General features: G+C 37.4%; 2 protein-coding genes across 2 annotated transcripts; one reads left to right on the top strand and one right to left on the bottom strand.

Moving 5' to 3' along the window:
- Positions 1–709: 709 nt before the first annotated feature.
- On the top strand, positions 710–19413 carry LOC137246153 (uncharacterized). Its single transcript, XM_067777241.1, has 4 exons — positions 710–745; positions 834–1018; positions 1712–1868; positions 19255–19413. Exons 1-4 carry the CDS (start codon positions 710–712, stop codon positions 19411–19413), a joined length of 537 nt encoding a protein of 178 aa, XP_067633342.1.
- Positions 4760–6952, bottom strand: LOC137245620 (sialin-like). Its single transcript, XM_067776573.1, has 3 exons — positions 6641–6952; positions 5487–6566; positions 4760–5411 (listed from the first exon to the last, which is right to left on the bottom strand). Exons 1-3 carry the CDS (start codon positions 6824–6826, stop codon positions 5199–5201), a joined length of 1479 nt encoding a protein of 492 aa, XP_067632674.1. The 5' UTR covers positions 6827–6952; the 3' UTR covers positions 4760–5198.
- Positions 19414–23198: the final 3785 nt, after the last annotated feature.

The raw sequence follows: 23198 nt of genomic DNA on the forward strand, positions 1-23198 counted from the left end.
TCATTAACAGCTTTCATTTGATACCCATATCGTACAAACATATTCTAGAGTCACCCCTGGTCCACCTTTATGGGCATTTCTCGAAAAGGCGTTCACCTATAGAACTAAAGCCCATTCCCTTTTAAAATACTCATTATCACCTTTCATTTGATACCCATATCGTACAAACACATTCTAGAGTCAGCCTTGGTCCACCTTTATGGCGATATCCCTAAATGGCGTCCATCCATAGAACTATGGCCTACTCTCTCTTAAAATACTCTTTAATACCTTCCATTTGATACACATGTCATACAACCACATTCCAGGGTTACCCTAGGTTCATTTTCCGACATGGTGATTTTCCTTATTTTGTCTCCATAGCTCTCAACTGAGTATGTAATGTTCGGTTACACCCGAACTGAGCCTTCCTTACTTGTTGTATAATAGTTTCTAAAGGTGCTTCCATAATGCTAAGCTCAAAAAGTTACACGATTTAAGTTAAGTTTAACTAAGTAAATTTCGCTTATAAGAAATTAGTTATTGATTAAATTGGAAAATTAAATAAAGTTTTGCACTGGTCCACTAACTGATAGTCTTCGACCTATATTCTTTTGCAAAATTTTCAGGTACACGCTTTGGCATTCGCCATGTTCAGATTTTGCTCCTATTTCTCTATATTACCCGCATATATACGGGTGAGTTGAGTATATCTGTAATCGTGGCAGCAATGACAAGCGCTTCAACTACAAATCCAAATTTTCTGGTAAACTGATTTCTGTTTAGTACATACTACAATATTTTATTACTAATACAAACATACATTTGCACACATTATTAATTTATCTACCTAGGAATTCGATTGGTCAGGGAAGGAGAAAAACTATATTATTTCCAGTTTTTATTGGGGCTATATATTAACACAATTTCCACCTGGATATTTGAATCGATGTTTTGGCGCTAAGATCTTAATGTTTTCAACTTTCTGTTCTGCGATTTTACCTTTACTCACACCTTACCTCGTAACGCTTGGCAGCTGGCAAGCCTACTATAGAACATGGTCTTTTAGAAGGTTCACTCTTTCTTTGTATAAATGACCACATATCTAAGTGGTCACCACCTCAAGAACGGGATGTTCTAGGTGCACTTGCTTATAGCAATTGTGGAACGGTTTCTTCAATGTTGTTTAGTGGTTTGATAGCAAGTAGCTCACTTGATTGGTCTGGCATTTCATATATCTCTGGAGGTATTTGTATTATCTGGTATGCAGCGTTGCTCCTATTCGGTACCAAGAATGCACCTTCGTCGCGTTTTATAACCAAAGAGGAATGACAGTATATTGAATCGTCGTTAAATAGTGGAGATGATTTCCATAAAAAAAAAAATTCCTGTACCTTGGTTGGCGATGTGGACATCTACAGCGTTCTTGGCATTATTATTTGCACGTGGCTGTGAAATATGGAGCTTCAGTACACTTCAAAATCAAACACCATCATACATCAATAGTGTTTTGAACCAGTATATCAAGGGTAATGCTGCTTTATCGGCAATACCTTATATAGTACGTTGGATAATGATATATGTGTACACTTTTTTGGGAAAATCGGCGGTCGGTAAAGGCTGGTAAGACAGGTAATACGTTGGCAACGTGGATACCTACAACTCTCTTAATTGGGATTGACTTTCTAGACGAATCAAGTATTGAACTCATTATTTCTTTCTTGGTTGCAAGTATTGGAATTGAAGCTGGAACGACAACTGGCGCCCTTCTTAGTACTATCGATTTAGCACCAAATCAAGCCAACGTTGTGATGGTTATTATAAATTTAATATGTTATATCATACCCTTGGCTACGCCATTGGTTGTAGGTGCTATTGTCACAGGTCTGGTAAGCATGCAATTTGTTCGGTTCGGTAATGTTCATCTAATAAGTTTCCTCTTTACATGTTTTCTCAGCACAATCGCTCTGAATGGTAAATTATATCTGGGATGTCAGCGGTGATCAGCTTTTTTGGTAACCTCGTGTTCCTGAATCTGATACAGGAAGTTTTATAAAAAAGGAATGAATGAAATCAAATGAAAAAAATCTTTAGTTGTAGTGGTAAGCTATTTTAGTCTCGCACGAAATAATAAACACCTCTTGTGCGTAACTTATTATATTTATTCTGGTAACATTAAGAAAAGTGAAAATTTTATGAATTTAATATTTCAGCGCGCACCTGTCGTTCTGACCATGATACAAAATAAAGTAATTAAAAAATTTTTTTTTGTTAAAAGGTTTTATTGAAAACAATACTTACATTAAGTAATGATAATACTAAAAGCTAGAAAATAATTAGGCAGGTCCTAGGTACTAGCCATCACACTCCTCACCAATCTAGGGCGTTGGACGGACAATTAAATAAAAGCGTTGGACGCGTCAAATTTCTATTGATAGTCATAAGTAAGACCAACTGAACCTTAAACAGGTAATGCTACGCCTCACATTTTTAGAAATTTCACGCGCCCAACGTGAAAAGAAAAATTGATTTCTTGGTCCCACGAGTTTCTTGGAGTGGGAGTGTAGTGATTGGAAAAGAAAATTTAACGCAAATAAAAAGGGGATAAAAGAATAAAGTATCTAAAAGGCAGAGTCAAAGAAGACAAAGCTCTGCTCAATGAAAAGCGACAACGGGTATGATATCTCATTGCAATTAGCCCTAGAACGGTAAAAAAATATGCAAAACTCGGTTCTAAATCACGGAAACAAGTCCTGAAACCAAGAAAACAAGTTTCCAATTATAAAGGAAAAGCTGTCTCCGCTAGTGTTGCGAAAAATGTTTCGGTACCGCCCGAGGACAAAGGTTGGATGTTCCGGTGGATGGTATAACGCTACCAACTGTCAGTCACCCAAAGATCTTAGGTGTAATGTCGGATAATATTCTCATCTTCAAGTCGCATGCCTTCCTAATTATATCTCAAGTACAAAACCGAAACTATATACTCAAGTCGTTTGGGGACAGCACTTGGGGAAAAGATAAGAAACGCTGCTAATCACTTACAAGGCAATTGGCCCGCCGATCATGTGCTACGCGTCGCCGTGTGTTCATAGAATATGGATAGCAAATGAAAGATGTTGATGAGTGCTTTAGTAGAGGGTAATTTTCATACCTACTGGTGACTAGGGTCATGAATATAGGACAAAACTTGAGTCAGGTTAACACTAGGACGTGTTTTTACATTTCGGGTATCAAACTGAAGCTGTTGATGTGCGCTTTAGTATAGGGTATTATACCGCTGGGTGGTGAATGAAGACAAAACGAAGTACCTGTTGTCATCGAGCAAAGAGTCAGCGCATACGCGCCTTGGCAACCAAGCTACTGTTGGCAGCCATAATTTCGAAATAGTAAAAGACTTCATTTATTTGGGAACCAGCATCAACACTATCAACAACATCATCACTGAAATCCAGCGAAGAATCAATCTTGCCAATAAATGCTACTTTGGACTAAGTAGACAATTGAAAAGTAAAGTCCTCTCTCGGCGAACGAAAATCATACTCTACAAGTCACTTATCGTACCCGTCCTGCTATATGGGGCAGAAGCATGGACCATGACATCAGCAGATGAAGCGGCTTTGGGAGTGTTCGAGAGAAAAGTTCTTCGTAAGATTTATGGACCTCTACGCGTTGGCGATGGCGAGTACCGAAGAATATTTAATGATGAGCTGTACGAGCTATACGCATCAACATAGTCCAGCGAGTTAAAACGCAGCGGCTGCGCTGGCTAGGCCATGTTATGCGAATGAAAGATGATGCTCCGGCCAAGAAAGTGTTTCTATCGGAACCCATCTATGGAAGCAGAGGTAGAGGGCGGCCCCCACTCCATTGGAAGGACCAGGTGGAAAACGATTTAAACTCCCTTGGTGTGACCACTTGGCGCCGGTTGGCGGAGCGAAGGAGCGACTGGCGCGCCTTGTTGGACGGCCATAACCGTTTAGACGGTTAAGCGCCAATTAAGTAAGTAAGTAAGTAAGTGAGTAATTATACCGCTGGGTTACTAGGGTCTCGAGATATAGGCCAAAACGTGGACCAGGATACCACTAGAATGTGTGTGTAATATGGATATCAAATGAAAGCTGTTGCTGAGAGCTCTAAAGTAATTTTCATTGTGATCTTTGATTTAGTCGCATCAACCTATATCAATATTTACGATCCTTTTTCCGGGAAGTAGACCAAGGACGGACTGGGACTGGGATTAGGACTAGGACTTGGACTGAGACTCGTAGTGGGATTGGGACTCAGAATGGGGCTGGAACAAAATACATACCACCCTCTGGGACTGACAATAAGGGATGAAGAAGAATGAGAAGAACTTGAGAGTAGAGAAAAGAGGGAAGGAGAAGGAGACTGATAAAGAGATAGAGATAGATGAGGCGAAAAAGACGGAGGGAGGAGTGAATAAAAGGATTAAGAAAAAGTGAAAAGGGGGGAGGGCAGAGTTAGACGGAAAAAGCTTATTAAAATGTATGCAGATAGACAAAATTTATGGGGAGTAGGAAGTGGATAAACTTTATGACGCAAAAATGGATCTAGTACAATTATGCCAAATGGGCGGGGCACCGTCCACATTTAGTGGAACAAAGTTAAAATTTTGCAAAAAAAATTGGGAAAGTTGAAAAAATTTAACAAACATTTTTTGATATTTTTCTTTAAGTTCTGAAAAAATGCCACAGGTACTATATACAACTTTTTTTGTACTTTGAGTTTGACAGCCCAAATATTTATTAAAAAAAACAAATTTTCGTTTCTCTGTATCATCACAATTCTATCATATTTGGGGCACTCCGTTTACGCAGGTAATGTTTAAAGACAACATTTTCGCCAACTTTAATTGATCTTGGAGAATTCGATTTATTTTATGTTGGAACACTTGATATGAAAAGGTATAACGTAAACTTCCTTACTTGTATTCCACTCAATTCTGAACATACAATCTCAGTACAAAAAAAAAATAAAACAAAAAAACAAAAATTATCTTCTTTTTTGGTAAAGTTCCCAAAATACTCTCTTAGAACGAATATACACGATGCCTTCTACTGAGTATGAGTACTAGCATCGATAGTTTGATCCGAGTATTTTTAATGAATAAACTTTTTCTAAAAGTTCTATCACTAGTCATGTTACGGGCACACTACTACTTATTTTGCTTGCCTGCTAAGTTCTAAAGCGAAGTGCACTTAAACTTTTTCATAATTTTTAGCGGCATTCGTTTGAGTATTCTCCATTTCGATTATTTTTCCTTTTAATGGCTCAATTTCAAGCGTATTGGACTGCTGAGGCTCGTTCCATAATTGAATCTTAGCCGTTCCAAAAATAAGAAAGGTCAAGTTTCCGAAAAATATCAGGGCAGCAGCTATTGAGAAGATTACACGCCATTGACGAACGTTTGTCTGTAAGAAACAAATTTTGAATGAAAAGCCACATACAAAAATATAGCAAATTGAATTTATGTAAGCACTACTTACTGTGTCGGTAACAATGTATCCCACCACCAGCGGCGCAAAAATACTCATCACATTACCAGCACTCGTAATGATACCCATTAAAGTACCAGCAAAGTTTGGCGCTAAATCTAAATGATTCACCGCAAAGCCAAAATGTATAAAAGTGGTAATGGCTACAATTATTGTAAGCATACCAACAGCCAAATCACTTTGCTCTGGACTTAAGAAGCCTAACGTGATTAACGGTATAATAGGTGTCCATAGTGCGATTGTATTGAAAATCTTGCGACTCACTGTAGGATGCAACAATTTTGATTTCTCAAACCAACTAACGAAAGGACAAATCACCAATGTTAAAACCAACGAAGATATATAGGGTAAAGATGAGAGAAATGCATTACTTTTTATATCTTTACCAAGTACACTTTGAATATATGATGGTATTTGCGTGAGTAGCGTCCAAAAGCACCAATGATGTGCGCAATTATTAATTATGAGTACCAAAAAGTGTTTCGATGTAAGCATCTGTTTCCACGGTACGGGAAATTTAGCTCTTAATTCATGTTTCTCTTTATCATGACCCAAAGATTCTTCAATCATAGCACATTCATCAGCTGAGATTAGCTTGCAATCACGAGGCGAGCTTGCACCAAATATAAACCAAACAGCCGCCCAAACTAGGCCTAACAAACCGGGTAAATAGAATGTACCTGGCCAACCCCAACTCGATGAACAAAGCATACCACTGGTCGACAGCATTATCACTATGCCTACTTGCGCACCCGTAAAACTGATTGTTTGTAGTACACTACGCTCCTCAGCTGGTGCCCATTTGGATATAAGCGTAGCAATAGTCGGAAAAGTTACACCTTGTAATAAACCTTGACAAAAGCGTAACGCGCATAACATGTTCCCGCCGCCTAAACTGACACTTAAGGGTGTGAGTAATGCTAACATGCTTGTTACTATAACATCCAACAAAAGAACTAAATGTCCACCAAAGCGTCGCGACCAGCCACCTGCAGGTATTTGTAGAAAAATGTAACCACAAAAGAAGCTACTCAATATGTGAGATTTAGTTTCTTGCGACCACTTGTATTCCTGCACATTAAACACGAATTTTTTGTTAAGCTTTTGGATACGCAGAATGTTTGTTTATCTTTTCAGCTACTTACAGGAAAATCTGGATTGGCTCCCTTATTATCCATCATGGCCACAATCGCCACCGAGATATTTACACGCATAGAAAATATCACTGCAAGTCCGATTGAAAGCAGTAGACATTGCAGGTGACGATAACCAATAATTCTACCCTTGAATTTGTCCTTGGGTTCAAGTGAAAATCTACCATTTGTGATCATTTTCGTACAAGTTAACTTTGTTTCGTGGTACTGAGTTGGACTGCAATTTTGCTCACATACTTACGTATGTGCATACATATAAGTTACAGATTCGGTGGTTGCGCGAACAAAACTTCTGCACTATTAATTACGCTCCATTTTATATGAAAAAATCTGTTTACACGTACAAGTGATAAGCAGATTAACATTTTGTTGCGTATCTCAGCGCATAGGTGTGGAGTACAAAGTTTGTATTGATGATATATCACCCTAATATATAATAAGCCTAGGCATCACATCTGTACAAGATAAGTAGATTAGGGAGAATTTTGTCGACAAGATGCCAAAAACTTGCCAAGTTTTTGTTTATGCTCCGTACACAAATAAAGTAAATTTTATTGGCGTAACGGTACATCGTCCTTAACACATAATAAAGTAATTTGAAGTTTAAGGCCAAGCTTCTCCAGAAATATTCGATTTGCCACTTAAAAATTTTTTCTACAAATTAGCGGAATATAGAACTTTTATGCAGACTCCGATTGACATAAATGATAAGTTTTTTATACCTGAGAAAAGTTTTGCCAGCCAGTGTTCTTGAGCAAACAAACCTATTTCAAAAACAATCCCCAGAGCACTTTTATTGCGGTACATGAACTTGGAACAGCCGGTATTTGCTGCAGACAAAGTATTAAGATAAATAATCTTCCTTATATAAGCCTAGGCTGAACTGACCGGTCAGTAAAGATCTCACATAGACTGAAATTGTTCATAGTGTTAACAGAATATACTTGGAAGAAGCCCAATCAAGTGCTAGGACTACTGTTATAGAATAACTCCGTCCTCTTGGCAAATTCTGGAAGTTTTCTAGGACCTAGCTTAATTTCTGCCTCGATATATGGCAACTGTAATGACTGGAGCCTTGACGTGGCGAGAGCAAGAGACGAACACAGAATATGCTCCACAGTTTCTTAATGCAGGTCGCAGTTCCTACACATGCTGTTACTGACGAGGCCCAACATATAGCAAGTGACGCCAGAAAGCAGTATCCAGTTAGTGTGCCCATCGTGAGGCTTAAGTCTTCTCTTTTCAGAATATGAGCCAATTTGTGAGACTTCTATCGTAGGCAAAAAAAAAAGCAGCTTCAAAATTTTAGAAACAAGTTTTTTCAATTCGAAGAAACTTTTTCTAAGCGGGGTCGACCCTGGGAAGTGTTTGGCAAGCACTCTGAGTGTATTTTTGCCATGAATAATTCTCAGTCAAAACTCATCTGTCTTGCAGATGCCGTTCGGAGTCGACATAAAACAAGTAGGTCCTGTCCCGCCATTTTGTAAAACATTTAAAAGGAGCGCGACGCAAATTGCAAGAAAAGCTCGGCCAAAAATCTCTTCGGAAGTTATCGCACCTTACATTTATTTATTTGTTATATCGTAGGCTTTGCATATGATCTAGGAAATTTTGCTGCCCCACGCTTTTGTCCACACCTGTTGTCGTCCTGTCTCCTTTTGATATCGCCCAAGCGGATTGGGACGCCTATAGTCGATTAAGCGAGTGTACACCCTCCATTGCCAAAACATCGGCGTTTGTGACGAAGAAGTTTTTTATGATTCGCAAGTAGAATTTTCTGCCGTTGAGTGGTTTGAACTGCTTTATACAGATGAGATAGTAAAATGTATTGCAGATATGAGCAATTTCTCTAATATCAATAACAGAAACCATTGCCTCAATATAACAACCGAGGAAATAGGAGTATACATTGCAATATTGCTTCTTACGGGATATTTGATGTCAAAGTATATAGAATATATTGAAAATACAGTGGATACCCACAATGAGTTAGTAGCTGCCAGTATGAGAAGAAATAGATTTGTTGAGATTCAGCAATATCCTCCCTATAACCTATGCGACAGTTTATTTTTACCCTATTTCGGGAGGTGTAGTACAAAACAACACAAACGGAAAATGAATAAGATGGGTGCTTCTGGTCGTACTCCGAATTGGATTCGTAAATAAAAAACGTTCAAGAATTAAATACCAGCTGTTAGGAGGATGTACAATAAGTATTTATATGAGGGAAGTTGATCGTTTCGATTAAAATATTGACTCCATGAGGGTCATCAACGTACCAGAAAAATGTGTGCTAAGTTTAATATCGGCCTACACGTAAAAGACTGGTACATTTTCCACAATAAGTGAGCATGTAGCTAATTTTGTATTCAGCTTCATTTCTTCACGTATATAACTAAATAAATAATTTAAAAAAAGTACACGCATAAATTTTACTGTAGAAAAAGTATGAAAAACTGCTTACACAATTCACATGTGGGATTTGTTGTTTTATTTTTATATATACTACTAGAAAACCCGGCAGACGTTATCCTGCCCTAAATTTGGCGTATCTGCATACATTTTAATAAGCTTTTTCCGTCTGACTCTGCCCTCCCCCTCTTCACTTTTTCCTAATCCTTTTATTCACTCCTCCCTCCGTATTTTTCGCTTCATCTATCTCCATCTTCGTCTCATTCTATCTCTTTCTCAATCTCCTTCTCTCTTTTCTCTTCTTTCAATTTCTTCTCATTCTTCTGCATCCCTTATTGCCTGTCCCAGAGGGTGGTATGTATTTAATTCCAGTCCTAGTCCCAGTCCCACTCCGAGTCTCAGTCCCAGTCCTAGTCCTAATCCCAGTCCCAGTCCTTCTCTGGATAATATATTACTCTGTACTAAAGCACTCATCAACAGCTTTCATTTGATATCCATATTGTATAAACACTGTCTAGGCATTCACTGGCCCACGTTTTGGCCTATATCTAGAGACTCTAGTCACCCAGGGGTATAAAAATTATCCTCTACACAACTAAGGACTCTCCTAAATTTAAAAAAAAAATTCATAGTACCTCTAAATCGCGGGCCCCCTCAGAAACCCCCACCCTCTCGGCGGGCCTGGTGATGTGCTATACTTGATATCATTCGCTATAATAGTTTTTATTGATAAGCAGGTTGTTTAATTAAACACCAAGCAATTACACGAAAGTATATCCGCACCACCTGAAAATATGAGTGCCACTGCGTACATGTTACTTTTATTATTACGTATAAACAAATAAAAAAAATTGCAATAAAATAATATTGCGACTATAAACTGAGATATAACCAATCCTATCTCTCAAGTTAGATCAAACTACATACGGGGTGCAAAACAAATTCAAAATCGGTTCAGTAGTTTAGGAGTCCATCGCGCCCAAAAAGTTATATATTAAGATGGTATTTATCCAATGTATTTACACCATTTTATATGAATATACTCAGCGTGCTTTGCACACAGAGAATATTAACTTTGATTGGATAACGGTTGGTTGTACAGGTATAAAGGAATCGAGATAGATATAGACTACCATATATGAAAATCATCAGTATCGAAAAAAAAATTTGATTGAGCCATGTCCGTCCGTCCGTCCGTCTGTCCGTCTGTCTGTTAACACGATAACTTGAGTAAATATTGAGATATATTCACCAAATTTGGTACACGAGCTTATGTGGACCCAGAATAGATTGGTATTGAAAATGAGCGAAATCGGATGATAACCACGCCCACTTTTTATATATATAACATATATAACATGATATTGAGACTCTTGATAAAAATTTGGAAACATTTTTTTAATGGGCGTGGCACCGCCAACTTGTGACAAAATCAATTTTACAAATATTATTTATCATAAATCAAAAATCGTTAAACTTATCGTAACAAAATTCAGCAGAGAGGGTGCCTTTGCTATAAAGAATGCTTTGAAGAAATATTTACGAAATCGGTTTAGGACCACGCCCACTTTTATATAAAAGATTTCTAAAAGGGTCGTGGCCGAATAAAATAAGCTATATCTTTGCAAAAAGAGCTTTATATCAATGGTATTTCATTTCCCAAGTGGATTTATAATAATAAATAGGAAAAACTTCAAATTTTAAAAATGGGCGTGGCAGTTTCTACGTTTCGGGAGCCATAACTCGAAGACAAATTAACATATCGTAACAAAATTGGGTACACATATTTTCCTTATAGCAGGAAATATTTCTAGAAAAAAGAGATCGGTCAAAGACCACGCCTACTTTTATATAGAAAATTCTTTTAAAAATAATGAGCTATATCTTATTAAAAAAAGCTTTGCATCAAGAGAATTTTACTTTCTAAATGAATTATAACATTAAATTGGAAAACACTAAAATTTTTGAAAATGGGCGTGGCACCGCCCCTTTTTATGACTGAGCAGTTTTCTATGTTCCGGGAAACATAACTCGAAGAAAAATTAACATATCGTAATGAAATTGTGTACACATATTTTCCTTATAGCAGAAAATATTTATAGTAAAAATGGACGGGATCGGTTATGGGTTACGGCAACTTAGATATAAAACAAATTTAAAAGGGTCGTAGACTAGAATAATAAACTATAACTTAGCAAAAAATAGGTTTGAATCAATCATATTTCACTCATCAAGTTTTACTGTAAGAGGAAATGGAGAGGTACTTTTCTTTTAAACGGCCGGTGCCACGTGTTATGTAGAAACGTAATTAATCTGGAATGAAATGTACAATTGGTACACCCGAACTTAAACACCTTTACTTGTTTTCATATAAAAATATGGGTGCCAGCTTATGTAAAGTTTATATGTAAAGGTGATATTGCCCTTGTTCATACATAGGTGGGTACCAAAAAAGCAAGTCATTACAGAATTTCCTGCTTAAAATATATGGTTGTAGCAGATTAATTTAATCAGGTAATAATTCTGTGGCAATTTGAAAAAACAACCTAATTCGATTTAGGATAAAAGTGATATTCTGGCTTCAAAACAGAAATCCGTTACAGATCTCCCTGTGTTACTTACCCTAAGCAGCAAATGGCTGTTACAAAATATAGGAAGTTACAATGGTGAATTGTGGCTAGCTTTTCAGATAAAGGTTTATGTAGTGCCATTATCCTAACTCGAATTAGGTTGTTTTTTCAAATTTCCTCAGAATTAAATCAGCTTTCTTTTGAAATAAGTCATAAATAGGACAACACGTGAACGAGATTTTGTTTTCTCTCTTTCTATTTTTTGTTGTCTTCAAAGAAAAACAAGTAAGGACGGGATAGTTCTCGGCTGGCCAGAACACCTCATACATTTCATGAATGGGACTCAACAGTAATTTTAAATATTCATAAAATCTGAAAAATCAGTTGCCTGGGATATCCATATATATAAAAGAAATTGGTGATGGATTAACCGATTTGGCTGAAAATTAGTGGAGAGGTACCTTAGCACCAGGAGAGGGACATAGGATACAGTTTATCCCATTCTGGCTAGGGTCTTGAGATCAAAACGTGTACCTGGATAATCCTAGAATGTGTTTGTACAATATGGGTATCAAATGGAAGCTGTTTATGAATACATACTTTAATACGGAGTATTTTTCGTACCCCTGGGTTATTACGGTGTCAAGATAAAGGCCAAAAAATTGGACCCGGGTACCCCACATTCTAGAATATGGATACCAAATGAAATCTGTTGATCAGTGCATTATTAGAGGGTAATTTTCATACCCCTGGGTGACCACGGTCTCGAGATATTGGCCAAAACGTGGACCGGGTACCCCTAGAATGTGTTTATACAATATGGATATCAAATGAAAGCTGTTGCTGAGTGTTTTAGTACATGATTATTTTCATACATATTTGTGACTAGGGTCTCGAGATATAGGCCAAAACGTCCACCCCTAGAATGTGTGTGGATTATGGATATCAAATGAACGGGCTTTAAAGTAATTTTCATTGTGATATTCGATTTAGTCGCATCAACCTGTCAAAACTGATAAATGTGCATGCCAAGCCGAAATAAAGACAAGAATTAATAGTACCCACATACCTATTTACACACGTCCTATTCGATTTGCCTGAAATTTGGTATATAAATTTGCTTATATAAGTATTTATGATCGTTTTTTTCGGGAAGTAGACCAGAGACGGACTGGGACTGGGATTAGGACTAGGACTGGGACTGCGACTCGGACTGGGATTGGGACTCAGAATGGGACTGGAACAAAATACATACCACCCCATGGTACTGGCAATACGGGATGAAGAACAATCAGAAGAACTTGAGAGAAAAGGGAAGGAGAAGGAGACTGAGAAAGAGATAGAGTGGGACGAAGATAGAGATAGATGAAGCGAAAAAGACGGAGGGAGGAGTGAATAAAAGTATTAAGAAAAAGTGAAGAGCGGGGAGTTAAACGGAAAAGCTTATTAAGATATATGCAGATAGACCAAATTTAGGGCAGAGCAACGTCTGCCGGGTCTGCTAGTATATTATATAAACGACCGATCTTAATGATGATACCAGACAACAATGTATACCTTGTAGATAAACAATGTGAAAATGAGGAAGAAATTACGTTAAACTTTTTAGCCGAGCAATCGGTTTTATGCGACCGATCCTAAAGATTTTTTCAGGAATAATGAATTCCGTATATGTGAGCATCTGAAAAAATGTTGAGTTTCTAGCAGTTAAAATGAAGACGACGTAACGTTAAACCTATTACAAATGACTAAAGCCCTCTTTTTCAAAAAATCGGTTGCATGGGGGATATATGATACAATGATCCAACCCAGTCGGTTCCCACAAATTATCAATAGAAAACCCAAATATATTAGCTCACCAAATTTCTTCCCAATATTTCAAAAATGGAGCGACTAAGATAGAGAGATAGACAGACGGACGTCCCGTAGAGGCATCCCATGTTGAAATTGATGACAAACTTAATATACCATTTCATTTTCATGCAAGGTATAAAAAAGATAATGAAGAGAGAAGAAGAGATATAACCTGACTCTATAGGCTTCAACAATATCTGTTTAAACAAGTAAGGAAGGCTAAGTTCGGGTGTAACCGAACATTACATACTCAGCTGAGAGCTTTGGAGACAAAATAAGAGAAAATCACAATTTAGCAAAATGAACCTAGGGTAACCCTGAAATGTGTTTGTATGACATGTGTATCAAATGAAAGGTGTTAATGATTATTTAAAACGTAGAGGGCCTTAGTTCTATAGGTGGACGCCTTTTCGAGATATCGCAATAAGGGTGGACCAGGGGTGACTCTAGAATGCGTTTGTACGATATGGGTATCAAAATAAAAGTATTAATGAGGGTTTTAATAGGGAGTAGCCCTTAGTTGTATATGTGAAGGCGTTTTCGAGATATCGACCAAAATGTGGACCAGGGTGACCCAGAACATCATCTGTTGGATACCGCTAACTTATTTATATATATCATACCACTAACAGTATTCCTGCCAAGATTCCAAGGGCTTTTGATTTCGCCCTGCAGAACTTTTTCATTTTCTTCTACTTAATATGGTAGGTGTCACACCCATTTTACAAAGCTTTTTCTAAAGTTATATTTTGCGTCAATAAACCAATCAAATTACCATGTTCCATCACTTTTTTCATATTTGGTATATAATTATGGCATTTTTTTTTAGTTTTCGTAATTTTAGATATCGGAAAAGTGGGCGTGGTAATTTTTTATACCAAGATAAATTTACTTCAGATAAGTACGTGAAAGTTTAGTAAAGAAATATCGATTTTTGCTGAAGTTATCGTGTTAACGGCCGAGCGGAGGACAGACGGTGGACTGTGTATAAAAACTGGGGGTGGCTTCAACCGATTTCACCTAAACAGTTACCGTCCTAGAATCTAAGCCTCTACCAAATTTCACAAGGATTCGTAAATTTTTGTTCGACTTATGGCATTAAAAGTATCCTAGACAAATTAAATGAAAAAGGGCGGAGCCACGCCCATTTTGAAATTTTCTTTTATTTTTGTATTTTGTTGCAACATATCATTACTGGAGTTGAATGTTGACATAATTTACTTATATACTGTAAAGATATTAACTTTTCTTTTAAAATTTGAATTTAAAAAAAAATTTTTTTTAAAAGTGGGCGTGGTCGTTCTCCGATTTTGCTAATTTTTATTAAGCAGACATATAGTAATAAGAGTAACGTTCCTGGCAAATTTCATCATGATATCTTCAACGACTGCCAAATTACAGCTTGCAAAACTTCTAAATTACATTCTTTTAAAAGTGGGCGGTGCCACGCCCATTGTCCACAATTTTACTAGTTTTCTATTCTGCGTCATAAGTTCAACTAACCTAACAAGTTTCATCGCTTAATCCGTATTTGGTAATGAATTATCGCACTTTTCGATTTTTCGAAATTTTCGATATCGAAAAAGTGGGCGTGGTTGTTGTCCGATATCGTTCATTTTAAATAGCGATCTGAGATGAGTGCCCAGGAACCTACATACCAAATTTCATTAAGATACCTCAAAATTTACTCAAGTTATAGTGTTAACGGACAGACGGACGGACGGACGGACGGACGGACATGGCTCAATCGAATTTTTTTTCGATACTGATGATTTTGATATATGGAAGTCTATATCTATCTCGATTCCTTTATACCTGTACAACCAACCGTTATCCAATCAAAGTTAATATACGCTGTGAGCTCTGCTCAACTGAGTATAATGATGGCAAAATTTTGTCACCTTTAATATATGCCATTGATTCCGAGCTCAAAACTTAGCTTAAAAGGTATTTATTCTCATTTTGAAAATTTCACTATCAGCAAAGAAATATTTTTTTAAATGCAAAACCCTCTATCAGCAAACATTTTAATATTCATTTTCATATCTTTATTAAGTCAATGGCAACAATAACAGGAACAGTTGTATTTGCTCGGTAGTAAGACTCAATACCTAACTTAAACAACGGTATTGGAATCGCAAATTTAAGATTCAGGCTTCTAGATATCTGATTAAATGCTTCAAGCGTTCTAATGAGAGGGACAAAGTTAAGATAATTAGATCTTCTAACTTCAATGTAAAATATATTATAAGAGCGGAGAGTCCTTTAGGAATATTGAAACATACTTGTCTAAGAGTAGCTTGTCGTCTAATCTATTCTGGGTCCAGATAAGCCCGTATAATAAATTTGGTGAAGATATCTCTATATTTGATCAAGTTATCGTGTTAACGGAAGGACAGGCGGACGGACATGGCTTAATCAAATTTATGGTAATAGTCTAGTTGAGGGGTCGACTGCTAATACGCTACCAAAAATATCGAGAGCGGTGTCAATCGAAGCGTCTTGACATCAGTATTAATAATCCGAAGGCGGAAAATAAAAATTTTAACTCGTTCAAAAGATATTAACGAAAAACCGAAAAATGACCCGCGGGTCCTTCCGAAACTGGGGGTGGTATCCATAGTATTTTTGTGCAGAACACCTTTCTGCGTTGGCGTCCTTCCGCCACGCTTTTAAATAATTACCCTGGGTGGGTCCAACACCGGTTTGGAGACCAATACTATATCCGCGCAAAACACTTATGTTCACAATTTTTTTTGTGGGTACTACAACATTACAACAATCATATGAAAATCGCCAACTTCAGCTGCAAATATCTCCGGACAGATATACAATTTTTCTTTTCCGCCTTCGGATTATTGTTGTCGAGGTCAATATGCGTCTTTTACCACCTCTCTCGATATTTTTGGTAGCATATTAGCAGTCGACCCCTCAACTACACTTTTACCAAATTTATTTTCGATACTGATGATTTTAATATATGGAAGTCTATATCGAATTCGATTCCTTTATAGCTGTACAACCAGCCGTTATCCAATCAATGTTAATATACTCTTTGTGCAAAGCGACTGAGAATAAACATTTATTTGGAAGAATTGCTGGAATTCATATTCATGCGCGACCCGCCTAGGGCACCAAGTTCTACGGGGTACCAAATTCGATAAACAGTTTTGTACTAAAAATCCTGTTAGAAAAAAAAAAAGAAATTTTGTAGGGGCCCTATATTTAGTTTAATAAAAAAATTAAATTTTCACCATAACGCTAGTGGAGATTGCACGTAATTTAAAATCTTCGCGCGCAACCAGAATGTGCAGGAGCGCGCCCTCACAAAGACTTGGAAATCAACTGAGAGCATTTTTTGGGCTTCATATCTTTGAGCAAAACTACTGATGCCAGTATAAAAAATACTATTCTTGAAAAGTTAAATGAACTGAAATTACCGATAGAATATTTACGGGGCAATGCTATGATAATGGTAGTAATATGAAGGGCAAAAATAATGGCGTTCAACGTCAAATATTAGACGTCAACCCTCGAGCATTTTTCGCACCATGCAATTCTCATTCATTAAATCTCGTCGTCAATGATGCTGGTGATTGTTGTTTGGAAGCAAAATCATTTTTCATGCTTGTACAAGCTATATGCAATTTTATTCTGGATCCACCCATCGTTGGTCAGTTTTACTACGCCACGTATTTAATTTAACTTTGAAACCGCTTAGTTCTACGCAATGGGAAAGTCGTATTGACGCCCTAAAACCTCTTCGGTATCAACTCGGCAATGTATACGACGCTCTCATAGATATATGTAGCTATTGACTGTAATTTGGAAGGTTTAACCGGAAATGCAACGCGAATAGAAAGTGAAAGCGCCAGCAAAAATCAAATTACAATTTTGTTGTGTCATTGATTGTTTGGTACGATATTTTGTTCGAAATAAATATTAGCAGTAAACTTCTTCAGTCTGAAGAAATGAATTTACAAACGTGTACTGAGCAGCTTTCTGTAGCTAAGAATTTTTCGGAGGACATGCGATCAGACTCAGGTTTCAAAAAAATCGTGGTTGATGCGAAAACAGTCGCTGAGGATCTTGGTGTGATTACTAATTTTGAATCTTCGAAAAGACCATGGAAAAGGACAAAACAATTTTCGTATGAAGGAGATGACGAATAAATTGTAGATGAAAAGCAAAAATTCAAAATAAATTTGTATTTTTCTATTTTGAATACCGCTATCAATTCCATCGATGAGCGATTTATGCAACTGAAAATTATGAACTCCGTTTTTGGATTTTTGAACGATGTCCACAATTTCTTGAATGAGAGTAAACAAACAATTTTGAAAAGTTGCCAGAATCTAGAAAAAGCTTTAACATTCAATGAATGGAAAGATATATATGCTGCAGATTTATGTGATGAATTTAGTTGTAGCAATACGTATTTTGCTGACGATACCAATGTCGGTTACGAGTGGCGAACGTAGCTTTTCGAAACTGAAATTAATCAAAACGTACTTGCGTTGGACCATGACTCAAGAAAGGCTTGTAGGTTTAGCGTTGCTATCAATAGAGCAGGAAATTGCGCAAAAATTAGATTTAAGTAAAATTGTATCAACTGTCTCTGAGTTGAAGGCGCGGAAAATGAAGTCTTAGTAAACTCTAAGATAATAAAAAATACTTTTTTGTTATATTTTCGTTTTTTTGTTGAAAAAAAAAAAATATATTTAATATGCAAAGGAAATATTTTTTTGTTTTATTGACACGGAGAGAAAGCGGCCGCAAATTATAACTCGCCTAGGGCTCTAAATTCTCTTGAGCCGGCCCTGCTTGTCATTAAATTGTTAAAGGTAAATTTGGTTTGGTCATATATGTAGCATAAAAAATTGCAGATTTAGGGTCAAACTTTTAACCGTGCATGTATGATCCATTAACACTAATACAGCTTAAGCATTTACCCAATGAAGGTGTAATGACTTGTTCATTTTTGGGTACAATAACCGAGGAATCCAATATCTAATATTAATTTCTCTTTTGTTAATACACACTCTCCAATATACGAGCTAATATATGCATACGAATGTTACTCATAATGTGTAATCTCTAATATTAACTTTTGTATCCGTTTTGAACTGGAATGGAGTGCTCGCCCGTGAGAATACGCAATGTTAAAATGGAGGAAAAAATTGCAAGACGTTCGGATCTTTATAGGGTAATCCTTTGGTCGTAAAAGAGGTATCAAAGATTAATCTTTGGATGATCCATTTTTTTACTGGGTATCTTCTAGTGACGGTACTGCTTTTTTCACAGGTGCTTCTTTCACCTGAGACAGTACAGTGATCTGAAAGTTTTTCGGAACCTGGTAATATCTGCATCGGCACAGTATATTTTTCCTTAAGTTCAGTTACTCGATCATTTCGTCTATCTGAAAAAACTTTATATGTTTTACTGATCGAAAGCTGTTCCACATATTTCGCCAGTTACTATCAAATCTATGCATGAGGAGATAAAATAATTGTTCTTATGACCATCGAGCTACTACCTAAACGTGGTTTTTCACTCTGAGCTAATATCACTCCGTCCCCAAATATTGTGTTAATTGTCTAATGTAAATAAGGTTGGACCAATCAGTATGAATGGACTTTTCCTCTTAAATCTATGGGTCCTATGGACCCTTATTTTTAAAACTCTGTTAATAATTATATTTATATTGGCCCACCCTAGTATACATTTAATTATTTATACAAATTATTTCATTTCTTTCTCTCCCCTTAGAATAATCATTGGAAAGGGAATATTATGTTTTTAATCATAACTGCTTTTTTGTTCATATCAAATATTTTATATTTGTGCTTTGGTCAAATGGTAGCGCAATCTTGGAACGAACCAAACACCACAAAACTGTCACAGAGATTAAACAAGCTCCCAAGTTGAGAAAAAGTATGCGACTTATTAAACCAATTCAGCCAAATTAAGGAAACGGCGCTTAGGTGCATTTGAAGTGATATTAAGCTCATAATGGAAATACATTTTTTTATAAAAGACTTTAATTGCAATAATAACAACAGTTTGGTTCCCTTTATGTCAAAAAAATATAAATGTACATACATATGTATATCAAATTGAATAATCCTATAAATTGGAAAAATTACAATCCTAGTTTGAAGAGCTTGTAATATTCGAACAATCGATGTTCTCAAATGCTGGAGTCGAATTATTCAGAAACCGAATAATCGTACATCGTCGAGTTGATACAGTCTGAACCGTAGAATTAATTGCACATGGCAAAAAAGTCGTAAGTGGAAAGATTTCGGTTATCAGAATAAAACTAAAATGGTAAGAATGGCAATGTCTTCGGCTGTGCTGAAGATCTTATACCTTTCCTGAATGGATCTGATGAAGTTTCAAAAATTCGTAAAATCTGAAATATCAGTTGTGTGAAATATGTATTATACATATGTATATACATAGATTGCTTATATACAGTTTTTGTTCCAATTTCAGGCAGAGGATGAATGAAATAATTAGTCAGGTTTTCTACATTAAAGTCCTTAATGAACTCAACCGTCCATGCAATTTTAAAGTTTTTGCAAATAATTTTCAGATTTAGAAAATTTTGATTTAAGATTTCCAATTTCCCAGTTACAGTGTCTGCCATGGCAATGTTGCTTGACTTTACTTACTTACTTAATTGGCGCTTAGCCGTCCAAACGGCTATGGCCGTTCAACAAGGTGCGCCAGTCGCTCCTTCGCTCCCCCAACCGGCGCCAATTGGTCACACCAAGGGAGTTTAAATCGTTTTCCACCTGGTCCTTCCAATGGAGTGGTGGCCGCCCTCTACCTCTGCTTCCATAGGCGGCTTCCGATAGAAACACATTCTTTGCCGGAGCAACATCTTTCATTTGCATAACATGGCCTAACTGCTGCGTTTTAATTCGCTGGACTATGTGGATGTCTGCGTATAGCTCGTACAGCTCATCATTAAATCTTCTTCGGTACTCGCCATCGCCAACGCGTAGAGGTCCATAAATCTTTCGAAGAACTTTTCTCTCGAACACTCCCAAAGCCGCTTCATCTGCTATTGTCATGGTCCTTGCTTCTGCCTCATATAGCAGGACGGGTACGATAAGTCACTTATAGAATATGATTTTCGTTCGCCGAGAGAGGACTTAACTTTTCAACTGCCTACCTAGTCCAAAGTAGCATTTATTGGCAAGATTGATTCTTCGCTGGATTTCAGTGCTGATGTTGTTTCTAGTGTTGATGCTGGTTCCCCAGTAAACGAAGTCTTTTACCATTTCGAAATTATGGCTGCCAACAGTAGCGTGGTTGCCAAGGCGCGTATGCGCTGACTCTTTTCTCGATGACAGTATGTACTTCGTTTTGTCCTCATTCACTATCAAACCCATCTTTACCGCTTCTTTTTCCAGTTTGGAGTAAGCAGAACTAACAGCGCGGGTGTTTAGGCCGATGATATCAATGTCATCATCATATGCCAGTAATTGGACGCTTTTATAGAATATATATATCATTTATTTTCGAACGGCTCGGAGAGGTCCTTCCCAATTCTGACTGAGCTGATGGTGTTGCCCAACGTCATTTTGCACAGCCGTATAAATTTTGCGGGGAAACCAAATTCAGACATAGCGGCATATAGGCAGCTCCTTTTCGTGCTGTCGAAGGCGGCTTTAAAATCGACGAAGAGGTGATGTGTGTCGATTCTCTTTTCACGGGTTTTTTCCAAGATTCGGCGCATTGTGAAAGTCTGGTCGATGGTAGATTTAACAGGTCTGAAGCTACACTGATAAGGTCCAATCAGCCGGTTCAGTGTGGGCTTCAATCTTTCGCACAATACACTTGAAAGGACCTTATGTGCGATATTAAGAAGGCTGATTCCACGATAGTTGGTGTTTTTGCAGTATCCCACTTCATGTGGACTGGGCAAAGAACACTTAGATTTCAATCGTCGGGCATGCACTCGTCCCCCCATATTTTGCGAAGAAGCTGCAGCATGCGCCTTACCAACTCCTCGGCGCCGTACTTGAATAGCTCCGCAGGCAATCCATCAGCGCCCACGGCCTTTTTGTTTTTCAATCTGGTTATTGCTATTCTAACTTCGTCATAATTCATGACTTTACAACCAGTTAATAGAAACCCCATAAAATTGTAAATTTTTTGTTAGCTTTTCTTAGCAGTCGATAATTTTTTTGCAAGGTCATTTCTAGTTTATATTTCTTTGATAAGCCTTTTGAAGAATGTCACTGGTTTGATAGTACTTTGTTCGATAGAAATTTACTGCATTTTTCTTTGTGAAATATATGGCTGAATGTTTCTCAAATTAGGTTATTTTTTTGGAAAATTCGTCCGCTATTTCAAGAACAGAAGGAGAGCAGTGTTGAGCTCAAAACGTTCGCTTTAGTAAATAAAAAAAATAAATACAAGAAAGTTCCTAAGAGATGTGTTCGTGCTCTTTCTAATTTTTGCTACAAATTGACGGGATACATATTTTATGCCGACTCCGAACGGCATCTGCAAGACAGATGAGTTTTCACTGAAAAGCTTTTCATAGCAGTAACACACTCTGAGTGCTTGCCAAAAACTGCCAAGTGGCGACTTCGCTTAAAAAAATTTTCTTCTAATTGAAAAAAATTTTTCTAAAATTTTGATGTTGCTTTGCCCGGGGCGTGAACCTAGGATCTTCGGTGTGGTAGGAGGAGAACGCTACCATCACACGACGACGGCCGCCAGGTCTAAAGATGCACTGTAAATATCCAATCAGCTGGTGGACGGTGGGCTTTGAATCACTCGTGCTCTTCCAGAAGTGTTTCAGTGCTGCCTTCATTCAAGAGGCAGACTTTCTTAGACACGTGTTACCACATTTCCGCTTTTGTAGGAGCTCACCACGGGACTTAAACCTCCCATATTCTTCCAATTTTTCGGTAAAAAATTTCGGTAGGCTTAGAGACACCTGAGATATTTTCCTTCCAGTAAGATACGCTACAATCTCTCCCAAGATGGATAACTGCAGCACTTTTTGAAAATAACTCTAAATACGTTTCTGGCTGCGTTATAACTTCCATCTTCCTGATATCTTTCTCAATGTTACCGAACACCCTATCAGGCAAGAAAGAATGGTCTACCACCGGAAAAATCACCTCGACATTCTGCACGTGGTTTGACGCTTTTCCCGAAAGCCATTTGTTACACATTCCAATCAGGGTGGGGTTTATTTTACCCACTGAGTCCGTCCAACACAACGGAAGCAATCTAATTGGAACCTTTCCCAAACTTGTTTTCCGTCCAGTAATAAGAAAACACATTATGTTGGGGGACTGAAAGTTTCCCTGAACAATTGTAGATTTGTATAGATACAATTGCATACTCCACCAGGCTGTTTGGTCTAGAACCTTGAGAGCACGAGATTTTTCTGACAATCGAAAGATAGTGTGATCAAACCCACTCTGGATTCTTTGAGCAGCTCAAAGAAATGCATTTGCTTTTAGCTTATGGATATTCTTTTCAGCGGCAAGCCTGTTTTCGGCTCTTCATCTGTAACAATTTTTTGAACCGAGCAATGTGAACCGCCCTAATATAAACCAACAACCATTCCCTAACATTACAGATAACAGGCCGAATACGTGGAATAAGTTGATAACAGCAGTTCTGTTGATTGCCTATGTTAATAACAGAATATGCAATTGCTTCAGTTTTGAAGCCAG

The sequence above is a fragment of the Eurosta solidaginis genome, chromosome 3 (assembly GCF_040869045.1).
Source record: "Eurosta solidaginis isolate ZX-2024a chromosome 3, ASM4086904v1, whole genome shotgun sequence".
NCBI lineage: Eukaryota > Metazoa > Arthropoda > Insecta > Diptera > Tephritidae > Eurosta > Eurosta solidaginis.

Bases quoted from the DNA above. Each gene is read 5' to 3' on its own strand.
- LOC137246153 (XM_067777241.1), top strand. From the start codon at position 710: ATGACAAGCGCTTCAACTACAAATCCAAATTTTCTG. The intron at 746-833 runs GTAAACTGATTT...TTATCTACCTAG, and splicing joins CTACAAATCCAAATTTTCTG to GAATTCGATTGGTCAGGGAA. The intron at 1,869-19,254 runs GTAAGCATGCAA...CTCTCCCCTTAG, and splicing joins GTGCTATTGTCACAGGTCTG to AATAATCATTGGAAAGGGAA.
- LOC137245620 (XM_067776573.1), bottom strand. From the start codon at position 6,826: ATGATCACAAATGGTAGATTTTCACTTGAACCCAAGGACAAATTCAAG. The intron at 6,567-6,640 runs GTAAGTAGCTGA...TTTAATGTGCAG, and splicing joins GAGCCAATCCAGATTTTCCT to GAATACAAGTGGTCGCAAGA. The intron at 5,412-5,486 runs GTAAGTAGTGCT...TGTTTCTTACAG, and splicing joins GATACATTGTTACCGACACA to ACAAACGTTCGTCAATGGCG.